This window comes from Peromyscus californicus, unplaced genomic scaffold (genome assembly GCF_007827085.1).
Source record: "Peromyscus californicus insignis strain IS unplaced genomic scaffold, ASM782708v3 Scaffold_8__1_contigs__length_139910024, whole genome shotgun sequence".
NCBI lineage: Eukaryota > Metazoa > Chordata > Mammalia > Rodentia > Cricetidae > Peromyscus > Peromyscus californicus.
The window spans coordinates 62,520,418-62,537,092 of NW_026294606.1; the positions used below are offsets into that span (position 1 = coordinate 62,520,418).

Here is a 16,675-nt window from a genome sequence, read left to right on the forward strand (position 1 = left end):
GGACTTCATCACCTACTTTTTCCAGATGAAAACACTGGTCAAAAATATTTCAGGTAAAAGGATCAATATCAGGAAGTGATTAATAGTGAAAAGTAGAAAGAAAATTAGCTAGCCAAGGGAAGAAGTCTTTTCCTAGCTTTTCACTCATCAAAACAAGACAGAAAAAGAACAAGACTGGATCTGGTCTCTTATGAATTGTTTCTCTCATTCATTTAGTAAAATCATGAAAAAATTTTCTTGTTTGACCCTAAGTACGAAGAAGTTCAAGAAAATCAGTGTACTACAAAAGAGAAACAATTGCCGGGCAGTGGTGGCGCATGCCTTTAATCCCAGCACTCGGGAGGCAGAGCCAGGCGGATCTCTGTGAGTTCGAGGCCAGCCTGGGCTACCAAGTGAGTTCCAGGAAAGGCGCAAAGCTATACAGAGAAACCCTGTCTCGAAAAACCAAAAAAAAAAAAAAAAAAGAGAAACAATAATTCTGTACGTACAGCAAGCAATGCTGTAATAATTCAAGTCAACAGCACAGAATCTTAGGGAATTCTATATTAACTTCATAGGTCATTAGTCTTCTTTTTGTCACTGTGTACCTTTAAGAGATTTTTTTTCTTATTAGTAAAAATAATGCCATGTTCTAGTGCAGAAAAACAAGAATAAAAAAAGAACCAAAATCAAGAAACTGCTTCTCGTCTGCCATATAGAAATAAGCATCATTTAACAACTTTCTGACTGATCCAGATATTCCTTGCTATTGATTTTACTAAAATGTGATAGTGTTACACATATTCTTTCTAAACATTTCATCAACATCATTCTTATGCAGTAAACATGGGCAAGGATGCTGGCACTGTGCTCCACATAGAAACCCTTTTGATCTTACGAATAACAACCCAGCATCTTTTATTCTTGGCAACAGTTCAGATAGTTGTTTTTTTAACCCATTTTCAAGATAATATTTTTTACTTTCCTGGAAATGTACTTTAGAATTAAGCTACTGTCATTTTTCCCCCAAGGGAAAGAATGTGAGGCCACATTTCTTGTGACAAAAATAATCTATAAATACTCAAGATGACAAAATGACCCACAAATAGAAAAAGACTACTGAAAATCAAATTATAAACCCATTTCTAAGTAACACCCTCTTTTGAGCTAGCAAATTAGTTTACATACTTTGTTTCTTTATCATTCCATTGAATTTTTAGAGGAAAGACATGTCATTCTATTCTAAAATTTCAAAAATCAATCTCCATAAACTTGACATATGAAATACAACATGGTAATTATAAAAAAATAAATAAAACTTGTGGACTGTTTTCTCTACATCTTTTTTTGCACCTAAAATCTGTAACACTGCATGTTCAAACAGTGTTTTAATTCACTTAAGAATTAACACTGGGGACTGAAGTGATGGCTCACTGGTTAAGTGTACACACTAGTCTTGCAGAGGGTGGTAATTCAGTTCCCAGTGGCCATCCATGTGACTCACAAGCACCTGTAACTCTACCTCCAGGGGATCCCATGCCTTCACACACACATTCACACACATGCAACACACACACACACACACACACACACACACACACACACACACAAAATATTATCAAAAATTTACCAACAATTTTCATTGCAAGGAGAAAAACCAAGTAAAAGAAAACAAAAACATAAAAAGGTAAAATATCTTGAAATTGTTGGATATGGAAAGCACCTCAAAATATGTGTCTGGAGATAACAATAACATCTTCTTCTTACATAAGCTCAGAACAGAAAACAGCAATTATTTATAAACAGAAGAACCTATTTAATTAGCAGCTAAAACTCATCTTTAAAAATATATCATCAAAAGGCAATACGTGGCCAGACAGGATGGTACACATCTGGAGATGTGTACCTGAGATGCTGAAGGTAGAGAGTTCTGGGCCAGTATGAATTAATTAGTTTGTCTTTGTCTCAAAAAATAGAGGAACAGATAGGAAAAAAAGAAATTAATTTTTCTTATGAAAAACAAAGAACTCATCAAATCTGTAGCTCAGTGGAAACTGTCATAAATATGTGCAATGCTTCACAAACAAGAAACAAAATATTTTCCCAACTTATCTTCACAACATTAAAAATTTACTAAACTACTGACTATATACAACCAGGTAATTTTAAAGGAAATATCCATTTGTTTATACAAGGTGTCTAACACCTAACATGCAGTGGTCTAAGTCACTGCAGTATCACAGGAGTGCTCATACAAGGAGTCTAACACCTAACATGCAGTGGTCCAAGTCACTGCAGTATCACAGGAGTGCTCATACAAGGTGTCTAACACCTAACATGCAGTGGTCCAAGTCACTGCACTATCACAGGAATGCTCATACAAGGAGTCTAACACCTAACATGCAGTGGTCCAAGTCACTGCAGTATCACAGGAGTGCTCATACAAGGTGTCTAACACCTAACATGCAGTGGTTTGTGCCACTGCACTGTCACAGGAGTGCTCATACAAGGAGTCTAACACCTAACATGCAGTGGTCCAAGTCACTGCAGTATCACAGGAGTGCTCATACAAGGTGTCTAACACCTAACATGCAGTGGTCCAAGTCACTGCAGTATCACAGGAGTGCTCATACAAGGAGTCTAACACCTAACATGCAGTGGTCCAAGTCACTGCAGTATCACAGGAGTGCTCATACAAGGTGTCTAACACCTAACATGCAGTGGTTTGTGCCACTGCACTGTCACAGGAGTGCTCATACAAGGAGTCTAACACCTAACATGCAGTGGTCTAAGTCACTGCACTATCACAGGAGTGCTCATACAAGGAGTCTAACACCTAACATGCAGTGGTCCAAGTCACTGCACTGTCACCGTGATGTTCAGCCTCTTCCCATTCTCTAAGAAGCTGGCATGAAATGCTGAACTGTAAGAGTACTTGGTGAATTACAATGAAGATGACTCCTGCAAGCACAGGACAGCAGGAGAATGTACCTACTCCTATGGAAAAGCGTGAATTAAATTAGGGCACACATAGCGAGCGCATTATAACTGAGCAAAATCTAATTTCCAATTAATATACTTTGAGTTTCTGAAGGTCTCGCTTTACATAGAACTGACCTTCTCTTTTGAGTTTTCTAAACTACATATAAGTAAACACCACTCAAATATAGAAGAAAAAGGCATTTTCTATTCATAGTAAGGAAATTTAAATACGAATTCATTTTCAAGATCAACAACTCAAGAAAACTCATTTAGGCACTCTGAGCCTAATGTAGAGTTATCAAAGCTAAACAAACATCAACATTTCTTTTTTGTAGTTCGTTACCACAAAAATTTTTTTTGTTTTTTGTTTTTTGTTTGTTTGTTGTTTTTCGAGACAGGGTTTCTCTGTATCCCTGGCTGTCCTGGATCTCGCTCTGTAGACCAGGCTGGCCTTGAAATCACAGAGATCCACCTGCCTCTGCCTCCCAAGCGTTGGGATTAAAGATGTGTACTACCACCACCTGACACAAAAACATATTTGAAAAAAAAAAAAAAAAAAGCATTTAGGTGCATGTTTATAGCCTTGAACTAAATAATTCAACAAAACACAGTTCAGATCAAATGATCACATACACACATATATATAAAGCATGTTACTATAACGACCTCTTCCATAAACACCACAAAAGTGTGTGAATATACATGGTATACACATAAGTGTCTCTACAACAGCCAAAGGCATCTCTGTCATTTTCCTAATGAAATCTATAGTGACCCTAACTTATAAATACAACAGAGAAAGGAGACGACCCACAATATCCTTAACAGATAACACTATGAATGGTCTACAAAGTGAAATCCAGGACAGGCACCAAAACTACACAGAGAAACCCTGTCTCAAAAAAGACCAAAAAAAAAAAAAAAAATCAATAAATAATAAAAAGGAAGTGTCTTAAAACTATTATAAAGAAGTCATTAATCTCTGTTATTCCAAAATATTTTACTGAAGTTAATTCATATATCAAATTTGTACACATTTTGTAATATATTGTATGTCTAAAAATTTTTCTAAATGGCAGGCCTACAAAAACAGGTAAATAATGTAGCTTTGGAGAAATAATATATAAATGGCTTGCAATTTTAACTAATAAGGTAATTTTAAAAGCTGGAAAAGCTATTACTACTTTAGTGATTTATGTTTATGCTAAAACTCTAAATGACGTTTAATCAAAGGAAACCAAATTCCATCAAAAACACTTTAATTATAAATAAATGTAGAAGGAGAGAAGAGGAAAAAGAAGGAAAGAGTAAACATGAAAATGGGGGGGGGATATAAACAACTATAAATCTTAGTCAAAAGTCGATGGGAATTTGGGGCACTATTTTTACAATTTTCCTTTTAAGTTTGGTAAAAGTATCAAAAGTAGAAACAAAAATTAAGCTATCTCCTAAAAACTTTAAAATATCACAGCTGAATATACTGTATAAAACTGCATTTGGCTCTATTTAGTCTTGACAGTATCAAATTAAGAGCTATTCACTTACTTTCCTACAGCAAGAAGATAAATCAGCTAAAACCCCGAGAGCATTCCATACTCAGTGGGCGGAGTCACACAATGAAGTGCGTTTCATTCAGAAGCCAGCAGCACACACTTCCTGAGAAGCGGTGTTTGCTGGCACTCCTCACTGTTACCACCCTTGTTTCCTCCTCACAGTTTGGGTAGGAGACAACGTTCTCAACAGGGGCTGTAACACACCCTACTTTCCCCTGCCCACAAACCAGAAGTTCCCCTCTTAACTGCCATTTACAAAGTCCCCAAACATCTACAGATTCATCTCTTACATTGAATCACTGCAGCAGCATTGAAGATGTTACTCAGTGGTAAGACAGATACACCAGTGTTTAAAATACAATTCAATTGAAATTTTCTTTTGACTTCTAGCCTACTTCTGAGGTATGCAGTTATTCGATTTCTAGGTAGACTACTGTTCTAGACAGAACTGTTAACCAATATTTAGGGAAAGTATCTATTACTGCTTATTTGCCATGACCAAGACTAGCAGAATTCCTAAGCTATCACTGAGGGATTCAGTGATCTACTTGATTTATAACATTATCTACTAAAACACATATTAAAGCAAACTGTTCCCATTCTACTAGAAAACCATCAATACACTACACCAAATATCAGGCCTATTTCTTTTCCTCCAGCTGAATGAGAGACGTTTCCCATGCAAAAGTGATCTTTAAAAAAGAATGCATCCCATTATGTAGGCCAAAGGGCAGGATCAAACATATCAACACACAACATGAACTCCTGATTGACCCAGTGAGGAGAAGGGAACTGACATCCAAACCACTTACAAAACATATGTCATTAATTTCAAAATAAAACTTTCCTGACGAAAGTGAGATTAAATACAGCGGAGATTAAAATTTAAAAACAGAGAAAACAGGGTTTCAACATGAAGCTTTGAAAAAGAAAATTAAGTATAACTTAATTGCTTTTATTTGTGTGCCTTTTTGTTTGTTTGTTTAAACATGCCCATCAAAATAATCACTAAACACTGCCATGTACGGGAGCTTTCTTTGCTATAATATCTATTAATCATCTAAGATACCCACTTCCCTCACTTCACCTTTGGCTCTACACGATAAAATAAACAAAATAAACAAATGCAAACTATGAAAACACAAAAAAGCAATAACAATTTAACAATCCACAATGAAATTCACAATGTCATAATAACATCACAAGTATTCAGCTCAGAATTTGCTAGAATACATATTGGCAAGAATGAGAGCTGAAAAAGCATTCAACAAATTCTCAAGTCCTCAGGACTGGGGCATCCCAGTTGCTATTTCAGGACTAAGCCTGGGCAGACAGATAAAACCATCCCTTGCTGAGAACACAGGATAAGTATCAAAGCAGGATGTCTCTAACCTTCATCCATTTAACCCACGTGCTGTTCAAAAGTTACTGCTGTGGGATGGTCTGTATGTCAAATGTGTTGCTGATTGGTCAATGAATAAATCACTGATTGGCAGTGGCCAGGCAGGAAGTATAGGCGGGACTAACAGAGAGGAAAATTGAGAGAACAGGAAGCTGGGGGGAGAGACACTGCCAGCCGCCATCAGGACAAGGAAGATGTAAAGTACCGGTAAGCCACAAGCCACGTGGCAAGGTATAGATTAATAGAAATGGATTAATTTAAGCTGTAAGAACAGTTAGCAAGAAGCCTGCCACGGCCATACAGTTTGTAACCAATATAAGTCTCTGTGTTTACTTGGTCGGGTTTGAGCGGCTTGGGACTGGCGGGTGAGAGAGATTTGTCCTGACTGTGGGCCAGGCAGGAAAACTCTAGCTACAAATGGCGTCCAACGTGGTGGCAAGAGTTTCCACCTAAAACCTGAGAAAAAAGATTCTAAAACGGAGCTAAAAACAGTTCCTAATTGTCTCTCTCAAATGAGCGGCAGCTGCCGGTTTGAGCACTGGCGGGTTGCTGGCGTGCGCGCTCGACCTGCAGTATGGCGGGAATGAGGCCTCTGCAAATGGCACATTAAGCTGTGTGGTGAATTTAGCCTTTGCTAGTACAAAACAAAACAAAACAAAAAAAAAGAGGTTCACACACTGCTTTGATAAAAGCGTAGACCCACTATTTCTGAGAGTTGATGGCTCCCAGAGCTGGCGGAACCGCCATGTTGGGAAGCTAAAGTGGGCGGAGCCAGCAGCCACAGTGCAGGCTTAGAAGGCTGCAATTTAAAGCAACAGGTTCACAATAAGACAGATTCAGATGTAATGTTTAAAATGTGTGTAAAATATACGTAGGCTTAAAAGAGACAAAAAAAGGTGATATATACAGTATAGAAACAAATACATGGTTTTAAAAAATAAAGTCTTTAACGAGACAGTAAAATTAATATAAAAAATAAGCCACGTAGAGATGACTATTACACAGAGAGTCTGGATTGTGTTGTCTTTGGGATTCTTAACTACAGAGAGATATTTGATTGTAAAGGAAGCTGAGTTAAACCAGTATGTATATTTTAAAGATACTTTGACTTCAAAATTTGGATGTAAGGATATGTTGCTTTGGAAAAGAGTCTCTTTTGTTTCCACAGAAAGCAAGAGGCTATGGATTTGTTCCAGAGTAAGATACATCAGGTTTGACCAGCCAAGACCCCCTGAAAGGTCTCCGATGACACCATGGCCCAGATGATCCAACATCCAGAACCGTTTCAAGACAACTGGCTCAGATGATACAGCCTCACGGACTACTCCATGATCCTAAAATTTTCTTTGTTTCCCCAGAAGATACAGCGCCCCCCTCCAGCAGGAAGTAGTAAGAGAAGCTACGCCCAAATTCCCAAATATACCAAGCTGACTTTGGAGATGTGTAAAGGTTAAAACCTTCCTTTTTAAGAAAAGAAAAGGGGAGGTGCTGTGGGATGGTCTGTATGTCAAATGTGTTGCTGATTGGTCAATGAATAAATCACTGATTGGCAGTGGCCAGGCAGGAAGTATAGGCGGGACTAACAGAGAGGAAAATTGAGAGAACAGGAAGCTGGGGGGAGAGACACTGCCAGCCGCCATCAGGACAAGGAAGATGTAAAGTACCGGTAAGCCACAAGCCACGTGGCAAGGTATAGATTAATAGAAATGGATTAATTTAAGCTGTAAGAACAGTTAGCAAGAAGCCTGCCACGGCCATACAGTTTGTAACCAATATAAGTCTCTGTGTTTACTTGGTCGGGTTTGAGCGGCTTGGGACTGGCGGGTGAGAGAGATTTGTCCTGACTGTGGGCCAGGCAGGAAAACTCTAGCTACAAGTTACTACAGTCTATGTGTTTCGTGACATGAGCTGGGGAACCTGCCAGGTAAAGCTACTCACACATCCAAATATCCAATCTTTCCTCTGATACCTACATAAATACTAAAGGAAACAATCATTAATAATCAATGATTCTCACCCACATCTAGGTTCAGAAATTCCATCTAGGTTTTAATAACATATGATACTACCTTTTCAATTTTAACTATACTTCCATGTAGATTTTGTTTTTTCAAAACAAGAATTTCTGTTACATTCAAGTCCCACCTTCTGAGATTTAGAACCCCCTAGAAACGCAGCACATGATGAACACTGTAACACTCCTGAGACTGCCGTTATTATGGTCTACTCAAGAACAACTTCTTTTTCTACATAATAGCATCCAATTGTCAAGAAAAGGAAATGTAACCAAGTCTGATTTAAAGAAAGTTGAAAAGAACCAAAGTCTAAGAACAAGTTAGCAAAAGCAAATACTGCCTAGGTAACTAACTTTATAAATTTACAATAAAAGCATGTATTTTTCTGAGTAATTTCTCCACAATGAAATCTTTCAGTCACCCCCGTAACGGAAATCTTTAACACCATAAGCCGTAGTGTGAAGGACCAGGAGCCTGACTTCCCTCCTCCAGATTTCTCTTTCCCAACGCCCCTTCCCATCTGTCTCTACGAGAGCATGTTCAGCCACTCAGTGCACCTGTGGAGTCAACCTTACTTTTTCACACTGTTCCGTCTACCCAAAGTATTCTCCTCTGCCACCCTCTACACAGTCTTCTTAGAAGAAGAACACCTCAAATTTCATCTAAAAAGTGTTAACACACAGAAGCGCTACCACAGACTAAAGACACAAAAATCTGTAAGATTTATTAAGAACTTAAATGCCAAAAACAGTGTTTGCCCTCAAAGAGCATATGGACCAGAGAAAGCAAACTACACGCAGATGAGCCTTGAAGTTCACTGACCCCGCTACAAGTACAACAGGCTCGCCTGGCAAGTGAAGGGGGTGGGGAATGAAAGGGAGGGCCTCTAGGAGCTAGGACAGTGAGCAAAGGCTGCCTTTTAAAACAACCTCACATGGGAAATACCGAGTCTGACTGCATGCTAACACTAACAGTGAAATACCGGTGACCTTCTTCATTCTTTGGGGCTCTGCTTCTCACAAAAGACAAACAGAAACAATATTTTAACAAATGAAATAAGACAAACCACGAGAATGGCACAGCTGTGCCCCAAAGCATGTTAACACATCTATATGGATCAAAAATCACGTGGGACAAGTGAAGTTGCTCTGCCGAGGGCAGGAAAGGCAGCAGCAGCAGGCTGTATCTTGGGGCAGCTGTAAATACAAGCAGGGTCAGCATCCAGGCTCTTCACTGCACACCTGGACGGGCATAGCACTCTTCCTCACTGTAAAATGCATGGAAAGGCTCCTGCCAACTGTACTGAAGCTGAGAGGAAGATGCTGGCCTAATGCCAGCCGACTCAGGGACTGAGTGTAATGTCTCTGTCACCATGAGGCTGGGGCTCTGGTCCACTAACAGACCCAATTCTGATCTGTGAATTCTAAAGCCAGGCAGAGACAAGGACATATCTAGACAGCAGGGACATCAAAGGAAAACAAAGTCCATTAGAGAGTGCCTGCTAAGTTACAGAGAACACGAACAAAGCAGCAATATCAACAATCATAAACTCACTGCAGACAAACCTGAAGAAGTACTGAATGATCTGAAAAGGACTTCAAATTAAGCCCTAAGAGATCTTCAGAGACATAAGGGCATGTATTAAAAAAAAAAAAAAAAAAAAAAAAAAAAGGAAGGAAGGAAACAGCTGCTGTAGAATTTTAAATAAAACACTAACCATTGAAATGTAAAAACAAAACATGTTACAATACCACCTATTAGGGCTCCACCTTCAACCTCACAAAGATCTGACTTCTGCATGAACAAGACAGTGAGATCAGGAAATGAAAATACAAGTTACCTGTCCTCAGAAACTCATGTAACAACAGTGCTAACAGAACTCTAAAACTACAAAGAGACGTTTAATTTTCAAGAGGTTTTTTAAGTTTAAAAATCTTGCAACTTCCACCTTAATTTTCATGAACTCATGACCATCTTGACTGCAGCAGGGGTTTCTATGAGATGACCTCATACAAAAGTTCATGAATGGAACTGAATTAGCACACGCAGCCTCTTCCTAATCTGGACCTGAATGCCTCTGGCAACTGGGCCTCTTTAGTCAAAGAACCCCAACCAAAAAAAAAAAAAAAAAAAAAGACACATCAGATGTTTTAATTAAAAGGTGACTTTCTGCAATTATCTTTAGTAGAAAGACTCAAATATTTCACTATAAAAATTAACTAAAAAAATGAAAAGCTGCCTTAATTCATATTAAAGAAAACCCAACCAACATAAATAATACACAAGCAAGTTTAAACTAACATTCTAATAAGAAAATGTTCACACTATCCCAGAGTTTCCATAATCACAAAGTCTATGCTTCCAACACCCATTTAAGAGCCCATTTAGAATAAAACCCCAATTCTTTCTTCCTACTCTAAAAGTAAGAAGTTCATGACAATAAAATCCAGTTCTGCTCACAGGCAGAAATGAACAGAAAAAAACGACATATACTGTCCCCTTAAAACTGAAAAGATAAAATTTTTTTCAAATCTTCTAAGTCCAAGATAGCCTTATTTTCTTGCTCCAGTAAAAGCACTGATAGATTTTTGTGGTTTTACATAAATATATTATTACATTGCTCAAGGATGAAATTTCACACAATAAAACCTCTCTTAATTGTGGTCAGCTACAATATTCCCTCTTATACTTTTAGAATCCTTTCCCAGTAGAAAACAGAAAGCCAATAGCTCTTAAATGATAGAATTAGTCAGCTAATAAGCTAGTGCTAGGTTTCCTCATCACATCTAACCTCTTTGCATAAACCAAACATCAAAAGGTGTCTCTCGTGGTCTTAAGAGAGACAGGTCACAGCCCTGGAGAGAATCCAATTATTCCCTCAGGAAGTGACGTAATAGTAGCATTTTCTTCTTTTGTTAAGTAAAACTATACATGCTCCCGAGGCAGCAGAAATTACATCAACAGGACACTTACTCATGACTGGAAAAGTCTCTGTGTGTTGTCCCAGTCCAGTATTAAACCAAGATCTACTGTCCAGGCTTTCTCAGAGGAATACATATCCTGTTCTGAAAACAGAAGAGAAAGAAGTCAGATTTTTTAAAGGCCAATGTTTAAAGTCTCCTAAAAGAAATGAAAATTATTTTCATTTCATTTTTTCTACCATCTATAGAACCCCTAGTCCTTTTCATATAAAAGATTACTACTGATTACCATCCAATTCACAGGTTCCTCTTTCTAAAACAAGTAACTTTGAGAATTAAAAATACATAGATGGTAACTGCCATACATGAATCTAGTATGTAGACGGCAACTACTACACATGAGCTTAGTATGGGTAGAAGGCAACTGCCACAGAGAAGCTTAGTATGTAGAAGACAACAGCCATTTAAAAAAAAGCCTGTTATCTTGAGTCTTCAGTACTCAAGTTATTCCTTCCCTATTCCCAACTAATGAAGTCAAGAAAAAGAAGAGTGGTCTGCCGAGGATAAATAAAGCCTGCTAAGTCTATTTTGATTGCATACAAAGTATTTATATAAGCCTCAAATAATGACCACAAAAGTTATTGCTATGAACTTTCTCTAATGATGCCCATTTCCCCATTATAAACATAATATGAATTCACATTTATTTAGTTATGTGCAGCACATAGCCTTTCAAGGCATTCTTTCTAAGTATTCTAAAAATATATTTGGTAAATAAAATGAAATTTTTAGACTTAGTTCTTTTTATTCAAGTGTAATATCATTGCCTTGTATTAGTATGAGTATGAATACTAAAACACACTTGACCCTTGACTAAGATTTGCATTATAAAATCTCCCTCAATTGATTAACATATTTTTAGATAAGGCATAAGCACTAGTGGTATATTTAAACAAAAACAGGGATGCATAAATGCCTTCCTAGATCTAATACATAATTTTACAGCTCTGCAATTCAACAATGCACACTAGCATAACTTCCTTCATAAACCAGTAAACTACTTCCTGCAATCATGAAAAGTGATACTTTACTGTTTAAATCACTCAAGAAAACAGCAAAGCAGTAAGCCCCTCAGCTATGAATCAAAGTTAGGATAACACTTTAAAAGAGTCAGTGTGCCATACCCATACACTGTACTCAGATCAGGTGAGATGCATAAGCAGCACACATTTACACAATGCAGAAATAGCATCAGCATGTACACGCACCACAGGCTGCCTACACTGTAGTTAGCAGTGGTATATAATCACAGTTCTGCCATCCTGTCACCTGACCCCAGCCCACAGGCTTTCTTCTTCATCTGTGCATTAGCCAGTGATTACCATTTCCAGATAACCCAATTATCCCAAGGAAATGAGTAGCGTGGCAAATCTACAATCACATATAATCTCACGTTAGTTTCAGGTACACGTTCAAAGTTTCTCACAATAAATACACTTCTTGATGGTACTGCATTAAATTTATTGGATTTGATTTCCCGCCTTAGAAACTAAGATAAAACATGCTGAATGACAAGAGGGACAGGCAGTCAAATGCCACAGAAACACCAAGCAGCTAAAGCATTCACAGAGGCCCCAGGAGTCCACATGCATTCATACTTGAAGCAACTACTCTTTGCCCGGAGGCCTATGTTTATATACATTTGTAATGATATCAAAGTACCCTACAGGATGTAATGCCCTCTTCCTACCATGCCATAAGAAGCCAAATAAATCCTTAATTCTAGTGTTTAAGACAAAGAATTTTCTCAGCACTAAAAATACTATCTTCAAAAACATTAGGATAAGGGCTCAAGCAGTTAAGAAAAATTACTGTTCTTCCAGAGGAACCAAGTTCGGTTACCATGACCCACGTCATGTGACTTACAGCTATCCATAACTCCAGCTCCAAGGGATATGCAATGCTGCAATGTCTCTGTCTGGCCTTCTCAGCCACCTGCCCTCAGGGTGCACATATCCACATGCAAACATATATAGCTACCCATAATTAAAAATAATATTTTTAAGTCAGGATAATAAAACTTACAAATATTGGGTATACTACAACCATATGAGGTAACAAATGCACACAAGTCTTACAGTTTACAAACATGCAAAGCATGTATCAGAATTTAATGTACGGACCCATAGAGCAACTCTTAGAAATGAGCTTATGAATGACACAGTGAGGTCACCTAGTCAAGGTTCTTTATGCTAATCACAGCTTCAAAACAGAGATCTGCTCCCCAGTCCCCATCCCCACCTACTCTCGAAGTCAATTTTTTTCAGCAACCAAATGGTTCAGCTCAGTAGCAGTAGCACGCAAGATAAAATACTCAGGCTGCCTTCTCCTCACCTAGTTACCCTTCTCTGGAGAAGAGCAATGTCTCAAGTACACAACTTCACATGCCAAGAATTTTGTAGTATTTCTGCAAAATCCAGCATTTATCTTACTTTTCACAAACTGGCTTTGGGAGGTGTGGCGATATGCCTTCCTGGAAAGGGGCAGAACTACACCTAACTAGAAGCTGTATGAACACCAAATTTGCCTACATTCTCTTGGACAGCATAGCAGCATAAGAAATGGACACCCAAGGAGGCTACTGGCCCCAAAATGACACATAACTGAAAACAGGTTACAGTTTCTGACCAAACCATGCCAAACTCAGCCAAGGTTGCAGATCTATGGCTGCCTGCTGTCTGCCACTGAAATTTTGTGGTAATTACATTATTACAGCCAAAGATGACTAAGCCAGAGAATAAAGACACTGAATTTAGGGGCAAGAGAGCTAGCTCAGCAGCATAGAGCAAGTACTGCTTCTGCAGAAGACAGAAGTTTGATTCCCAGAACCCATGTCAGAGGGTTCACAACCTCCCGTAACTCCAGATCCAAGGGGATCGAACACCTCTGTCCTCTGTGGGCCCTGGCATTCACACATACAATATATGTACATACACAGATCCTCATACATACACATCAGTAAAAGTAAAATAAATTAACTAAACTGGGCGGCAGTGGCGCATGCCTTTAATCCCAGCACTCGGGAAGCAGAGGTAGGTCTCTGAATTCAAGGCCAGCCTGTTCTACAGAGCAGAGTTCCAGGACAGCCAGAGCTACACAGAGAAACTCTGACTTGGGGGGGGAGGGGAGGACAATGACGACAACAACAACAAAAAGCATTGAAATTTCAAGTTAAAAATACTGTATTCAAAAATCTAGGCACAAACTTATCACAGGAAACAAATCTAAATAAGTAAAGCACATAGAGGTTGGAAATTAAGGCATTAAAAATGCAGAGTTGGCAAATACTGACTGAAACAGAGAGATGTGGCTATAAAATCTACGCCATGTTTGTGCTAAGAAATCAAAGTATGCATTTCAACCATGATATATAGTCATGTCACTATTTTATAAAAGTACAAGGACACATGAAATCATTTGTACAATGTTACAGAATACATAAAGTGAATAATGTATTAGAGACATTTGCACACCTAATGTACTATAAAGAGAAATAAAGGAATATGAGGCTGATGGTCCCTCAAGCCAGCAGTGGGCTAGGACAGGACACAGTCATTCAGGAGCAGACTGGTAATGTCACTTAAGCTGAGGGAGTGAACTGAATGGATGTTACTATGTTAGTCTTTATGCAATATGTAATGTCTCTTATGAATCTTGCATTTTACAGCATTCTATATAAAAAACAAAAACGTCCCAAAAGTACAGAAAATTAAATACAAGTAACATAAACATGGAGCTACATGTATAAAGGTGTTAAATGTAGTTATAATTTCTAAACAGTAATTAGGAGACAGAAACAATGGTAGTGACTCACTCATTCCTTAGGAGTAAAAGACAAAAATCAAGTGAAGGGCAGCTCTACTACAAGCTTCAATGTGGGTTTTTGCGGGTTTTTTGGTTTATGTGGAAAGATCTGATTAAACGTTTTCCATGGGCAGAACAGCTGGCTACCCAAAGAGCTACATCAGTTATACTGTCCAACCACTGGAGTGTCTTACCTCACCTTCACAGCCGTGTGATCCTCTATAATACTTTTCTAGTAGCTGATTTTTCTAAGTTACTATTTGTTGAAAAGTCATTTTTCTCTCCTCTCCCACAAAATGCTTAAGAAAATTTCCTTCATCACAGCACTAATTATAATATCACAAAATTTTAAACTTAAATGTCCAATATTAAATAACTGACTGGATTGTTCATTATTAATAAATAGTCTCTCACAGCCATTAAAACTGTCTGGCAATTTAAGGACAAGAAATGAACGAATATTATGATGGCCTTTACACCCCATCACAGAGTCATCAAGAAAGGAATGTCAGAAATGAAGCTTCATCCAACTCAAATGTATTTCCTCAAAGGCTCTCAAGCCAAGACTTGTGACTACTGTTCAGTTTTTAAATTTAAAATAGATGATATAAGCTGGCACGGTGACATACACCTTTAACCTAGCTCTCAAGAGGCAGAGACAGGAAGATATCTATCAATTTGAGGCCATCCTGTTCTACAGAGCAAGTTCCAGGCTAGCCAAGGCTACATAAGATACTGTCTCAAATAATAATAATAATAATAATGACAACACAACTTTTTAAATTTAAAAAGCAGACAACATACAAACTTATTAGGCATTCGATAAACCCTTCCTAAGCAACTCCCAGGAGACAGGCAGTATTCTAGGCCCAGCCAACAAAGCTATAAACAAAATACTACCCTTTGCAAAGCTTAATTATAATAATTCCAGTACCTTCCCTTTTTAATTCAGTCATAGTTCATTAGTTCTACTACATATGCCAGGGCAGATTCCCAGGTAATGTCTTCTTATTCTAGACGAAGAAATAACTCCAGTTACTACTACAGTCATTATTCATTGAGACATATCTCACCCAAGTGGTTATATAATTCTTGGACTTTCTATAAACAATACTCTAGAGCAACATATACCTATAAAACACAGCACTAGATTCCCACAGCCTGTAGTCCAGCGAATCCATCACTGCCACAGTGAGGAGGACTGTTTACTCTGCTCACTAAGTCAACAAAATACTTCCCACTAATGAGATCAAAGACAGGCCTGAGAATAAACGGTTGGTTTCAGCAGTTTGTTTACACGTGTATATTAATGATGCATAAGATAAGGATAAGGTCAAATTTCCTCTCCTCAGGTAGAGTTTAAGTTAGGTTTCCAGGCGGCTTATCAAATTCTAGTGGCTTTGTTTACACTGGTTAACAGGCATTTCAGAAAGCAAGTGTCATTTCTAAATCTTCCTTATTTCTAACAGGTACAGAGAAGCAGGGGCATTCAAAGGTAGCTTATAATGTTATATTTGTCATATGCACTTGATATATGTCTATCTTAACAGAACTGTACGTAGCAGCTAAGCTCCACAAATAAAAGCTAAAATGAAGAACACAGTATCTTTCTTTTCAGAAGCCTGGTAGCATTCAACATGTCCATTAAAATCACAGGTTGCCATATAATAAGCACTAAAGCAGACACCATGACGGAAGAGATTTAAAAGTAGACATAATTCTAAGACCTATATCCAAGGGATTTGTGATCAGTTAGATTCTAAACACCCTAATACACATATCTACTCTTTCAAAAATATTAATTCAACTGTACAATATATAAAAACTGTCCAACTAGCTTAGGACACAAAAAAGACAAATTTGATTTCAGTCATCCTAAAACAGATAAGTTCCAAAGAAAAGTGCCAACAAAAATGGACTGACCAAAGTGGAAGTCAAGGGCTTCAGTGTATTCTAAGC

General features: G+C 38.0%; 1 protein-coding gene across 1 annotated transcript in view; it reads right to left on the minus strand.

Annotated features, from left to right (window-relative positions):
• Positions 1-16,675, minus strand: part of Usp6nl (USP6 N-terminal like) — a 133,620-nt gene that overhangs the window by 109,443 nt on the left and 7,502 nt on the right. The window contains exon 2 of the mRNA XM_052727728.1: positions 10,905-10,996. Coding sequence (XP_052583688.1) covers positions 10,905-10,908 — 4 coding nt within the window. The 5' untranslated portion in view covers positions 10,909-10,996. The remainder of the gene's footprint in view (positions 1-10,904; positions 10,997-16,675) is intronic.